The 14707-nt window shown below is 43.3% G+C and overlaps 1 protein-coding gene across 1 annotated transcript; it reads left to right on the top strand.

Moving 5' to 3' along the window:
- Positions 1 to 2011: 2011 nt before the first annotated feature.
- On the top strand, positions 2012 to 12969 carry rassf9 (Ras association domain family member 9). Its single transcript, XM_084016878.1, has 2 exons — positions 2012 to 2203; positions 11040 to 12969. The coding sequence occupies exons 1-2, from the start codon at positions 2157 to 2159 to the stop codon at positions 12268 to 12270; spliced, it is 1278 nt and encodes a 425-aa protein (XP_083873004.1). The 5' UTR covers positions 2012 to 2156; the 3' UTR covers positions 12271 to 12969.
- Positions 12970 to 14707: the final 1738 nt, after the last annotated feature.

Here is a 14707-nt window from a genome sequence, read left to right as displayed (position 1 = left end):
TTTCCGGTTGGTTGTGAGGTGCAGTGGGCTCCATTCTCTCAGTTTATAAGAGCTGATGTGATGTCAGAGGATGGTCCCTCTCCTCATCGCCACCCCCACCTTCCCACCCACTGACACAGCCCCCTTCATCCACCCATCAGTCTCCTCACTGCGTCTCTTCCCTCCTGTGTCATCCTTTCATCAGACGTCACTTTGGCATCATGAAGCTAAAAGGGTTTTTTTGGGGGCGGGGGGTTTGCATCAAGCTTTGGGAGATTTTGTCATTTCACCTCGTGAATGCACACGGTCGGCGGGTTGCGTTGCACTCGTCTCCCAGGAAGCGGGGTGCAGCGCTGGGGTGGGAGGATGCAGAACAAAGGTTCACTCTTTGTGTCACTATTTGGAGAAGCTCCGCTCTGATGGTTTCATTTTTTTTTCAAATGACGTGTCGGCGAGTGGTCGTCTGGAGCAGGGGTCAGCAACCTGTTTGGTGTGAAGAGCCATTTTTCATTACATCAAAATTGAAACCTCAGACAGATCCGTAATTGTATTCCATCCAAGCATTTTTCTCCCATAATCATAATTGTAATTATATGTGAGAGTTAATAATGAGTCTGGACTTAGACAAACCTAATGAGTGCCTGCTATAAAACATGACACATAGTGATAAGTAGCCTGTTACTAATATCTGAATATGTTGTTATTATTATTAATATATATATATATATATATATATATATATATATATATATATATATATATATATATATATATATATATATATATATATATATATATATATATATATATCAAATGCTAGATGCTCACATTTCCATTTTGTTGAGCACTTTAAAGACCATGTTGGTTTGAAAAAGAAATAATAACAAAATCTTTGTTCATTTTGAAGGTTTTTTTTTTAATCACACCGATTCAAAACCATGAAGTAGTTGAAATAAACAGCTCCATGCACCACAGGGGAGGATTGAACTTGTAGCGACTGCAAATAAAAGGAGAAATGTACACAATCTACACAAAACCCAAAGAAATTCAAGTAAAAGTTCATGCGATGCGGATTAAACCCTGGATCAAGTCACTACGGAGTCCCGCAAGGTTCAATTTTAGATCTTCTTCTCTTGTTAGAATTTTATTAAGATGCAATCTTGTTTTTTGTGACTATTGAATATTTTACTATTTATATTTCTAAGCTGGATCAGCAACATATCTGATGGGTATTTACAGTTAAGACATGAAGCTTATGTAAACATTCATCTTATAGAAATATACATATTACACTCTATCTGCTGTCCAATTATACAGCTATTTAATTAATCACAGAAATGTTGTGAATTATATATTTGTAAGTCATTTCTTCACTTTTCTGTTTAGAAAGTGACCTTTGGCTTTTTAATAATGTGTCCTAAACCGAAATGCCTTTATTTGGAATCACATAAAAACAATATGTATATGCTAGATCCACCTTGATTTATAGCCACGAAGTTAGTCCAGTTTGAGTCAGACTTTGACTTGACACCTATTTCCTTTGACTAAATATCAGTAACTTCGGAACAGATCTGCAAAAGATATTTCAAGCATGAAACCAGGCAGACTGAGTGGGCTGCTCTCACGTCTGATCCTCCTCCTGTTGTCGTCTATCCAGCAGGGAGAGCCAGTTCCTCTCCGTCCTCAGTCCGCGTCCTGCGCTGCAGCTCACTGGCCCCGCGTCACGGCGGAACAATGGCCAGAACTCCGTTTACCGCATGTAATGTAACGGCCATTTCCAGTATTACATACAGGCTGTGTCTTAATGTGTTCATATTCTGTCTGGGATTTCTCCACTTCCTCATATCTCCATGTCCTCCTCTGAACTTTTCACGTACAGCAGCTTTAATCAGCAGCTTTGCTGTTTTGGTTGAACAATGTGACTTTGTGTCTTTCCTCCGGTGGTGGTTTTCCCTGAAGCTGGGGGTGTGGTGGGGAGGTGGGCAGAGGAACACCAATACATGTCAGGACTGTGTGGGAAACACCTCCCTCTTGCTTTTGGGACGGGGCGGACAGAGTTGCCGCAGTCGCCCAACTTTAGTCAAACACTCACACAAAGTGTCCGACGTCGTCGTGCCATGCCGGGACCGTAACGCGCTCTCGGATTGCCGCAGTGTTCCCCTCGCGCTCCCCGAGTCATGGCTCCGTTTGGGAAAAACTTCCTGAAAGCTCGACAGAAGAACAGGTAATGTGATGATGAGAGTTGACTTTTCTTCAAACCGGTTGAGTGTGCGGTTTCCCCCCCACGAGTTCAGTCAGCAATGAAGTTACTGTCGAGGACGGGCATCTGACGCACAACGCAGCGCGCGTCGGTGGCGCACGAGGGGCAGAGGGCGACCCTTTGAAAGCACTTTTATTTGTTTTAAATGCACGTTTGATACAAGTAGGATGCAGGCTATAAATTGCAATCAAAGAAAAGGGCATGATGGTGATATAGGAGGGAATAAAGTACACGTCCGAGTGAGACAAATGTAAACCATTAAAACACGATTAAGAACAACAGGGACACGATATAAACTAAAGGAATTAAAGGTATATTACAGGGTTTTCCCTTTTAACTAAAAGGGGAGGGGGCTGATTGTGGGATGCACCAATACCAATATCGGATACTGACTAGAGTAGCTAAATCAACTATGGGTGACATATTCTATAAGTTTACACTTGAATTGTAATTTTTGACCAAGTTGCTGGTGTAAGATGTATTACATTAATAATAATTCAGTACATTTATATCGGTGTATTTATTCGTTCCATTTTCTTTCTTCTAAAGCAATGATCATGTCTGATGTCACCTTATACATCAGAAAATGATCCCAGTCATTTCCACACAGTGAGCCGTACATAATCAAACCCAGGATCGGTACTCGGTGTCGGTATCAAGACCCAAAAAGTCTGAATATAATAGAAATACAGCCAAGCTCAAAGATCGCAGATTTAATCATCAAAAAGGTGCCGTTTTCTTCTATCTATCCTCATGGTTTAATTTTTTTCTCACAAAGTAATGTGCTAAATCTACATAAACTATAAAAATACATCAGTATGTATACGGTGTGTGTGTGTGTGTGTGTGTGTGTGTGTGTGTGTGTGTGTGTGTGTGTGTGTGTGTGTGTGTGTGTGTGCGTGTCTGTGTGTGTGTGTGTTTGTGTCTAAAGGAAGGGGGATGTAACTGTTTTATGTTTGCTGTATAATGTGATATTGCGGGTGGTTCCCGTTCCTGTCAAAGTACACTTTACTGTACATCAACCTATCAGAGCTGCTGCTCTGTAATTACCACCAAATGTTATTTTTAATACACGTTTCATGTGGGACAGCAGAGTCAAAGAACACCTTAACTTCAGGTCCAGGGAGCATCAATGCTCGTATGATTTTCCTGGAGTGGCTAGTGCGGCCCGTTTGATGTGGCCCCGCGGCTGCAGCTGGGAGCCGACCTCAGCTTGTGAAAAGGTGGGGAAATTAGATTTACTGTGCCACAAGCTCTTCTCCGTTATTGCTGCACAAATTCTATTTGGACTGCAGACTTATTGTTGTGCAGAATTGGTAAACAAGAGTTTCACTTTCGGAGTATATAGGTCATGATCCAATCAGGACTTTGTTGGATGTTGTTGCTGAGACCAGGTTCAGGGAGGTTCTTTAATTCTGGGGTAAAAAACAGTTTGCATTAGTTTTACTTATTGAGACTCGTTCACCACCAAATTCAATGAGAACGTCTTCGGATTAAGTTCAGACATAAAAACAGGCTTTTATGCTAAATTGCGGTAAAAAATCTTTGACAGTGGCACCCGCAGCAGAATGGATGATTCTCACATCACACACAGAGCTTTGATAACTTCAAACAGTCTGACTGAGGCGGTCTCAAGTGCATTCTGTGGATGTCTTCGCTTTTTCATGTCGTGTGGTAATTACCATTGCGGCACCCATAATTACCTCAAGTGTTTTAGATGTGTAGATATGTCAAACGCTTGATATTCGGGAGGATGGCATGTGGAGCTGCAGTCGGTTGGAACATTAAAACTTTGACTAAACGTTCAGAATAAACGCAGTGTTTGATTACAGCTGACGACTTTCCTTTTGGTTGTCTTCACCATGAGAAGAATCGCGGGGTGTCATCCTGTCTGTTAAACTGGCGTCCTATAGTAAACCATGCAGGCCTCAAAGTGGGTTGGAAATCAGACGGCTGCCAGCCGCTGACATGTGTGACCAGCGCAGCAGCGTGACAGCTTTGTGCACAGCACCAATTAGCTGCTGAAATTGTCGGGTTCACGTAAATCAGCCGACCACTATTCAAATGATAGTGATTGTGCCGAAGGACACAAGCAACGGCGTATTTAGTGATTCACAGAGAAAAATAAGAGTGGTGGGTGGTGTCACAGAGGAAGGGAAGGGCGTGTTGTGTCTCTGCTCACAGATGCCTATCAGACTGGGAGTCATCCCAGAGATCAACATATGAGATATGAGAGTGATGTTATTTCCTCGCTGATCCCTCATCCTCTTTCAGATAAGAGAGGAAGCATCTCCTCTTCGCTGTCTGCTCCGCGTCGGTGTCTTCTATCACACAAACCAGACGCAGAAAACAACTTCCCCATCCTAAATATATTAGTTCTGATCAGGTGTGGAAGCTGTGATTATCCCGCCAAAATAATTAGGATTCACTCTATTAGTCACCAATAGTCGTCACAATATGCTTAAAACTCTTAAAATGGCAGTAAAACATATTGGAATCACTTTAAAGCAACACATTTGTATTGCACCACAGATAGAAAGCATCTTTGTTAGTGGAGACTGTAAAGGACACAACAAATAATGTCCTAGAGATCTATTTCTTTAAAATCATGCTCTATTTTACACTTCTCTACCATGATAGCAAGCTAGCCAGCTTCATCAACCCACTCATGTGTCAATATTCAATAATAAAAATAATGGGGATAATGTAATAAATTCACCATGATTGTTTTTTTTTTCTTTCAAATCACAATACGTAACAATATCTTAAAAACTATGATATTCTTACTATTTATGTTTAACAGCTGTATACTACTATGATTGCTGTGATTGTTTGATTGTCTGTCCATCTTGCATTGTGCTGCAGCAAACCCCATCATATTTTGGGTAGATGTTTATGGCTCTATGTTCAAGGACCTCTCGTGGTCGGGTTGACTCACACTTTCTAAACGGAGGGGGGGTTAGCCAATTAGTGGGTTGTATTCATTCTATTACACAATACAACTGCACTCTAATGAAGGCACCTTTCTAGTTATCTTGTTTGACAGATTTCCCATTGTAAAATATTGCTCAATAGCTGACATTATGCTAGCTTTGGCTAACATTACACTCCCTGCTTGCACCCGCCACTTTGGCGCTGCACATGTGCAACTCTCAGCAGAGGTTAGAGCGAAGCAAAATGGCTCACCCAAGTACCATCATCACCTCCTGCTGCATCCAAAATCGATGATCTTGTTCCTTAATTTCATCTCGATCGTAGGTTGACTTTAACACTGTGATCTGTAGGCTTTAGCTTTCACTGCTGAATCAGTTTGACATTCTGGATTTATCCATTCAAACCCATTTTGTAGATTTGTTTGTTTACAGTATTCAGGGAGTGCAGTTAGTGACTGTGTGGGCTCCATTGTGCTTGATGGAGTGACAGCAGGGGGCGGGGTTTAGCAAAGGGTCAATTACTTCATCATATTAAGGGTGGCAGCACAGATGTAATGGATGGATATCTCTGGGAAATAAAACCTGAGGGAAATATGTTTTATGTATCTAATCGTTTTTATTTACAGTTTATAAGAGGTTTTGCTTCACTTTAAACTACTTTCAGGACCCTTGTTTTGTCATCACCGAAATGTTCATTCCAGAAAGTCAGAACCGGTTGGCAGCAACGACCACAGGATATAAAAGCTGATGTGCTTTCACGACTTTGTTCTGCTAGAAATATCTGCATCACCTTCTCGTATCACTATTAACCTGAGAAAACACTGGGAAGGCTATAAATCTGTCATTTGTTATGACTTGTTCAGACCACCAGCATGCAGTCCTCTGTGGTAACTTGTAGCTTGTAAATTCATTACACAGAGTGGATTGTTCCTATCCTACAAGGTTGTTATTATCAGCGTTACAATGGAAGAGGGGGACGAGCTGTAACCGTATCGCCCCACGCAGAAACTTGTGCTGAGAATTCATATAATTTAAACGTGGCTTCCTCCCGCATGTCTGCCGTCTCAGCCAGTATCTCAGCTTGTAAGTTTAAACTGAGGTCAAGCAGGTCTTCTCAGGTTTCTTGGGTTCACCCAAGTGTGAAATGTTGAGGTCTAAGCCGCCCTGCGCTATTCACTTCACAGCCACCATCCTCTTTACATGTCAATATCTCTCAGTCATCACACATCCTCATTCTATTGGCACGTTTCCAATCAGAGGTTCATCACAACATCGGCGTCAGCTTTGTCCTTTATCGCCCCAAAAAACTTCAACCTACAAGAGACACCCTCATCTGGAGTAACGGCATAATCCCACACTATGAATATCAAAGTGACGGCCCTTATGTATCTATCACCTGCGATGCAATCAGCCCGATGCTGCTTGTTTGTCCTGGCAGCGAGTCGACTAGAGAGGGTTCGGATTCTTGGCGCTCGCCGACACCGACGCTGCCAGTCTCATCAAAAATGTTTGTCCTCTTCAGAAAATAACTATTGACAGCGCTGCAGTGTCTGAAAGCTGTCTGACTTTCAACCCACAAACAGCTCACAATTGAAAATAATAGTTCAGTATCTAAAAATAAAAATGTGGTGTAACAGATGCTCGTGTATAATAATGTTTTTCTACACTTCCTTTGAAGACTGATGAAGTGCTGCTCAGAAAGCCCAAATTTTCTCAATGGTTGACTTGTGATGAAGTAACTGATTTTTAAAAAGTTACCATGTAACACAAACAGAAACCTGGCACTCTTTAAACAAACCTAACGGTTATGTTCCCTCGTGGAATGTGTTTGCTTTTTTGTCGGATCAAAAATACGTTTCCAATGAGTCTGCAGAAGTCTGCGTAGGGAGGAGTTAAATCCAAAATAGACATGTATCGAGAATCATTTAATAATTTACCACCACTACTATCTAGTATCATGAAGTGACCATGAATTAATTATGCAATATGGATATTTATCCCATCAAAGATGAATGTAATGGTTGACATTGTATTGATTTCCAAAGCAGAAGAAATGGAGATATTTCATCATCAGGGACACGAGCTTCCCTTTTAACACCGCTTTGGACATTTAAATGTTTTATTCCACACCCAGATTTGTCAGCACTTTCTTCCCAGTAGAGTGGAGTTTTAATGCGGACCAAAGTGAGCGCTATGGAATCCATTTTCCCTTCCTCCCTCTGTCCATTGAACTGTGGTGGCAGGATGTTGTGTGAGCGCTGGTGATTGTGGCCCAGGACAAATACAGGTGTTTCCCTGCCTTTTCCTGCACAGCTGAGGGCTCGGGTCACCGTCGCTGAAAAAGCCGATTGTCTGGGCAGCGTGTTTATTCACCTGTATGTTCAGATATGTTTGTCACATGTTGAGTACACTTATGAAGTTCATGTTTAGATGTTCCTTCTCTTTTCTCTACATTCCCAAAATATTTGGCACCTGAAGACAAAAACATTCTTCTACTTGACCCCTCATCACAGCTTTCTAGAGGTGCGGGAAGGTTTCAGATCCTTTATTGTGTGTGTGAACGCAGCCTTTAAATGTTGCTTAAATCGCTAAATGTTGAGACTTCACTGTACAGTTTATTGATTGATTGTCTAAAATCTTAATCTTCTGTACTACAACTACTAACTGATACACATGGTGGACTAAAATGTACAATACTGTACTTGTGTAACATGGCGTTGGGAGCAGTTCCACCTAAGTTTACCTCAAAGTTTGTTTCATTTCCAGACTATATTTATCACATAAACTAGGATTTCGCTTCTTTTTTTCTACCCTGTCCATCATCTCTCGACCTCTCAGTTCTATCTTGTGTTGTTGAGACAATAACAACATGTGTTACAACGCTGTTTGCATTGGATTGCGTGATGTTGTGCAGGTGTGGCCTTCTCTGTTTTCTCCCTGAGCAGCCGCAGCACTCGCAGGGTTTCCTGAGGAGATGGTAGTTCGAAACTCTGCGGTCAAAGTCGCCGCGTTCCTCATCTTTGATTACCTGAGGCACGTTGGGTTTGTTTGGCTTGCACATAGCTCAGGTATTTGCTGCGCCCCGCTCATCTCCAAGGGTCTCCCTAACCATTAACCAGCCTGTTGCATTGTTGCATACGTATTGCATTCCTGAGACCTTATTCACCGGCCGGTTTACACAGCGCTGCGGTTGTGTGTTTTCACGCCGCATGGGAACCAAAACACAGACGTATCAGACCGTAAAATCAGCTAAATGTGAGATAGTGCAGCATTTAAGTTCTCCCGTTTGAGTACTTCTTATTGCGCCTCGCTGGATCGTGATGGCGTGCGGGCGGGTAGCGTCTTCAGAGGATGTGTATTTTAGTCCGGCCTATCTCTCCTGACGATCGGTGGTTAATGTGGGCTGCAGTCGTTATGTGGTGTTATCTCCACTGATAAACACACAGCAGATACATGATGCAAGGTTCACATCTAAACACGTTACTACATCCTGAGACGAAGAACAACACCTCACATGTCATATGCAGGCTGATCACATATTATCACACAAGGGCTGTTGTGCTCTAATCCTTGAATGTAAAACTGAAATGCTTCAAGTACCTACGAGGAGCTTTCATTGTGTGTTGATGTTGGTCTACAGGCAGCAGACAGTGTTTCCAGAGTCCCTTGAGGAATTGTTTTACTGCAGCAGGGTCTGACAGGCTGCACTATGCAGTCCTGGTTCTGGTTCTCCAGTGCCTCCCTTCCCTCCAGCGGTCTCATGAATATGGAGGCCTCACTGGAGTCTGAGCTGAGGGAGTTTCCGGAGAAGCTGCATGATTTTTTTCTGTTTTAGTGCAAAATTGGACCCGGTGGCTCAGATGATGTCTTGATTACTTATGCAGGTCATAACGAGGCATCATAATTAAATTGAGACAATTTCATAATCAGTTAATAGTTCCTAGTCCCAAAGTCCTTGCAAACAGACTGGTTAAACACCATTTTGGCCTTTTGGTTTCTCTCCACCGCTGTCAAATAACATGAACAACTGTCCTGCTCAACAAAAGCTTAACCCTCACTCGAGTTTGCTCTCTGAAATCCCTTTTGTGGACTGTAGATGAAACTCAACATAAACCAGAATTACAAGAACATTGTGATTTATTGCTGTTCTCTGTTTAAAGTGTTGCCTGTTTGATTTTGGGGCGTGGAGGAATGTTCGTCTGCCTTTTTGCAAACCTGCTAAAAGTCCCTGTTAGAGGAGAAGCTGCAGGGTTTTTTTGTCTCCTGGTGATATTATATAAATAATCTCTGTCTGTTTTGTTTTTTTAGATTAAATTGTCTACAATCACGGTATTATATGTCACTTTAGTTTTCTCTTTCAGAGTGGCTTTCACTTTAAATGTATGTAATTCACTGAGACAGTCAGCTACAGCACATCTGCCTAGTGAATTGAAAACATTTCTTTTGTATAAATAATAACATGATACATCATCCTTTATCGTGAAATCAAATTGAAATGTCTGGCAACGTTATCTACTTATTTGATTACTTGTCCGTTTTGTGGACATCTGCATTGCCGGTGCCTATCATTTAACGGTGGATATTAGGTCCTGGATATTACCGGTGGTCCATTAAGCATGTAAAAAATTGATATCGCCGGCCCATCAGAGGTCAATTTTTGAGCAAGTTTTACGGCCCAGACGAAAAAGGTAATGAGGGCCTTGGGGTTAAATAGCTTAGAACTGGGCCATTAAGTGATCATCTGTGATGAGCAAGACGATGAGTAACAGCCTAATAGAATCAAGCCAGGGAGCACAAAATGAGTGAATGTAGTTTTCTGCTCATTGACCTAATGGAAAGCCATCAACATAGGATTTATTGAAGAATACATAGAATAGTGAAAGGACTTCCAAAGCATGTGAGTGTACTTAGAACTCCAGCAGTGTCACTGCTGATGGAGAACTTGTGGAGCATTTCTTTTTGTACGCTGTAGGTTGTTTTAAACGGACTCATCGGTGACCAAATATGGTTGTTTTTTTTGGTTGTTTTTTTTCATAATTGGGCTGTTGGGATTGGCCCCGGTGTTTCAGACACATGATGATGTCATCCCAACATCCCTGTTCATGTCTGACGGCGGGGGGGGGGGCTTTGGTGCACGTCATCCCCCCTCCCTCTCCCCTCACTTCCTGTCACCTCTGTCCTGTCTGGTAGAGAAAGGTAAACAAGAGTGTGCGATTTGACTTATAAGTAATATCTCAATAATTGAAAATGTATTTTTAGATTAAACAATTTGGACATACCAGTGACACTAACTTGGCATCATTGTGATATCAGATTGATCTTTAGGATAATATTCTTTATTATTAAGTTAATTATCCACTAATTATTGCTTTTATTTAAATTGAATTCCTCTATAAAGTACAGTTTGCAGGCAATATTCTTTTAATTATAGTTTATTCATTTGTTTATTTGTTTATGGATTTGACAGTCTGGCTATGGTGACTTATGGTGACACTTAAGGTAAAGCCAGGTCAATACCACAGTCAGCAGGACTTTATCCTCAGGGGACTATGAATGTCTCTACCTTCTGTGACAAACCTTGTGGTACTTGAAGTATAGTCAGGGCATTACCCAAGACAGTAGGCTTTATCCTCAGGGGACCATGAGTGTCTGTAAAATGATTGGAGGAAGATGACGTGTCACTAGTGTGACTACAAACACCCAAAGAAATATACTTTTAAAAAGAAAAGTCTTAAAACGACAGACAGCCACCAACTTGCGTGCAGACAAATAATAGAACGTTTTTATTTTGAGGGGTTAAGACGAGTAAATCTTCATTCCAAAGCCACAATTGCTGTATGACCTTTCTTTTCCTTTCTCTCTGCTAGGACACAAGATGCCGAGCCGTTGGAAGGAAAGGAGATTCAGGTTTCAGTCTGCAACGAGGACAAGGTCGTCTGTGGAGTCACCAAGCACACAACATGTGTAGATTTGATTCAGGCCTTGCTGGATGATCACAAATCCGTCCCGGAGAGCAAGCGGCTCCTGCACGGGGAGCCAAAAGACTTCTGTCTCGTTGAGCGCTGGAAGGGTTTTGAGAGAGCCTTGCCTCCTCTCACTAGGATCCTGAGACTCTGGTACGCCTGGGGGGACCAGAGACCCTTCATCCAGTTCACTCTGGTCAAAACCAGCGATTTTGTGCCTCAGCCCACCAAGAAGGGGGGAAAGTCCAAAGGGGCCAAGCCGAAGCGATGGGAGCACGGCCGGGCCCAGCAGGCCCAGCCGCTGCCGGCGGAGAGGCAGAAGCGCATGGTGAAGAAAGCTTTCCGGAAGCTGGAAAAGATCCACAAAGAGAGCAAGAGCTCCCCCGGTGCCGACGAGATCGACCGGATGGTGCAGCTCATCCTCAACCAAGACCACGCCATCCGGGAGCAGATCCAGCACATGAGGGACCTGGATCTGGACATCGAGCAGTTTGAGGTGCAAGTACAGGAAAAGGCAGAGTCCGAGAGGTCGTCTGCCGGGGGTCAGATTTTGGGGGCCCACGCCGACGAGCAGTTGCAGGAATACCTGTACACCAGCGATGGAGTGGAACAGCTTGAGCTGCAGGTTCAGAGGCACCAGGAGCTCATCCTCCAGCTGTCCCGGGACATCGACGCCGAGCTGGGGAAGGCCAGTGAACAGGAAGGAGCCGCCGCCGCTTCCTGGATCCCCTCGGAGACAGACGAATCCTTCTACGCTGCCGAGCTGGAGCGGCTGCAGGACGAGGTGAATCGTAGCCTCTTTGCCGGCGTGTCCCTTCACAACCAAGCTGCAGATATAGACAAGCAGCTGAAGTACTACGACGCCACGCTGTACTCCAAGGACCAGGAGTGCTGGCAACTGGCTGCACAGTTGAGCTCAATGCAAATTGGGGATGGAGAGGAAGAGGAGTCCGTTCTCGTCCCCGTGAAGAGCGAGACTCAGTGCAGCGTCTCACAGACGGTGAAACTCAAACACAGCCTGTCGCCTCTGGACGTTACAGACACAGACTCAGACACCGGGATAAGCTCCACACACAGTCAGGACTCGCTGTCACCATGTCTGGACTTCCCTCCCCCGCTGGACACCGACGTCTGAACAACCCAATTTATGGTTCCGCGTACACTTCCCCCAGTTTGTGCCTGTTATGTGTTGTCATTGCAGTCGAGTCACAGAGTGACCTGGGTTTCTGAAATGCTTTGATCTGTGACTTGAATGTGATGGAAACCAAACCAAACTGGAGTCATGTATGTACCAACCACATGAGTGTACACTGTTGGCCCTAAAGAAGCAAAGTCTCCTGAGAATAACCATGTCTAATGTGTCCCAGACTTAGTTACCTTAATTAATAACGGTGAATGTATGCTTCTTCCCCTTCGTAAGGTTCTCAAGCTTTTTATGAAGCTGCACTTCTTTGTACTCACTTATGTCTATTAGCAATGTTTTATATTAAAACAGACAGCTAACTCTTTTGGATGTAGAATTTAAGATTTGTTTAACAATCCTCGACACACTACACTGTAAATACACTGCTGTAACCAACACTGCAAATGACTGTTCTTATGACACAGGCACTATTTGTGAAGATAATTTGATAAGAAAAACAAAAAAGGGGTATTTATTTATCATGTATTGATATGTCACAGATGATTTTATTATATCTTTCCCCATCTGATCGAGCACATCATATTCAAAGCGACACAAATATCCTGTACTCTCTTTGTAAATCATGACTAAACAAATTATGACAAAATAAAGTGTACACTACAGCTGATATAATAAACATTAATGCTGTAAGTGTGAAAGAGTAATCACTCTGTTGTTGGCTCAAAGCAGCGATGATCTAATGTTGAATAAGCAACAGAGCTGCTCTACTAGAAAGTGCGGCACTGGAACAAAACATGTCAAGGTGCCAAATGTTATAGATTCCTCAGATCTCTGAGTCACCTGAGAGAAATGACAACTCGAGTGCAGAGCCCCGTCCGCCTGCAACGCAGCATATAATCACACAAGATGGTCGCCATGCAGGCAAGCACGAACAACGGCGAGCACTCTCCTCTCGCCGAGGCTCCGCTGACAGACTCACACTTTGTACTCGGGGCGAAGCGGGGCTGGCTGCTGGGAGAAGCGGGGCATATCTATTTCACACACTAATTGCTTAACCCCCCCCCCTTTCAGCGCTTCAAGCCACTAAGTAACTCCACCAAGCATGAAAGGCCAGAGATCTTACAATGTGAACTATCTCACACCGGCGCCTCACTCGTTGATGGAACGGGGGGTTTATGACGGTACTTCTAGCGTGTTTCACCACCAAGTACGCACCAAGCTGGAATAAAACAAAAAAAAAGAGGCTGTTGTGTAGAGTTCATATTCACATGCAAATCAGAGCCGTCTTGAGTTGGTGTAAATGAAGGAAAGGAATGTTGAAGTGTGTTGTTCGAGGGAGAACTCGAAGTCCACCTCATTATTTTATTGACAGACATGTTGAGGCACCGGCCTTTCTCAAATAGCATACATGCATAAAGACATGAGCTGATGGAGGACCTCCCGGTGCCATTTCACATGTTAGTCGCTGAAGTTAACAAAGCCCTGGGTGTGTATGTACAATCCTTGGCAGATTGTAAAAGCCTCAGATGGAGGCGGGACAATTCAATTCTCTACCATTCAGAGTCTTTACAATAGTCTGAGCCTTGAAATGAAAATGGACATATGGACATAACATATGTTGTCCCCTATTTAATATTAGCATTACTTCTTTATATACGCTCATGAACTGGTGTTCCCCCGCGGCAGAGTGACGCCACTTCCAGTTTTCAGGGAGGCTGCAGGCTCGTGAAATGTTTACGTCTTCTCTCGGCCGTAGATCAGCAATTCACTGCGTTTGCTGACAACAATAATTACACGGACCAAAATGGCAATTAGGCTGACGGCGAACCCGTCTGTGTTCAGCCCTCTCGCTCAGGATGACTGGCCAGCTTGCGTAAACCGTAATTTGTCATCAGTTGTGGTTCCAGTGCTGACGATGAAAAGCTCAACATTTAAAGGGGACATCTCAGGTACATACATGTGTTTGGGGGTTTCTACTAGAACATGTTGACATGCTTTAGTGTTCAAAAAAAGATATCTATATTCCTTCTCTGTCTGAGTTTTATTGTGAGGGTGCCTTAAAGAGACAGGTGCTAAAACGCTTTTCAGTCTGCTCTGATTGGTTTGGGAAAAAAGTCTTTGCAAAGATCGTTCTCAAGAGTAGCAACACATCTCAGATCCTGGTTTGTGGACTTTGGTCGCTGTTGTCTTGGGCTCTGGCCGTAGCCATCTTGGACTTTTTGCAACCAGTAGAGGAAGTGACCATATTTGGACTGCAGAGCAACAGGTGGATCCGGATCCATCTGGCTTCTGGTGTGAACTGTAAACAAAGTTAGCTTCATAAATCCAGGTCAACTTTTCAGCTAAGTGTTACAGCTAACTGCATTGGTAGCTTGGGAGTGACCTGTCAATCACAAGGTAGCCCCGCCCCTAAAGCATCCCCTGCTTT

Source organism: Eutrigla gurnardus (assembly GCF_963514095.1).
Source record: "Eutrigla gurnardus genome assembly, chromosome: 9".
Classification (NCBI taxonomy): Eukaryota; Metazoa; Chordata; class Actinopteri; order Perciformes; family Triglidae; genus Eutrigla; species Eutrigla gurnardus.
The sequence above is the reverse complement of the archived record's forward strand: the minus strand, read 5'-3'. Positions and strand labels throughout refer to the sequence as shown.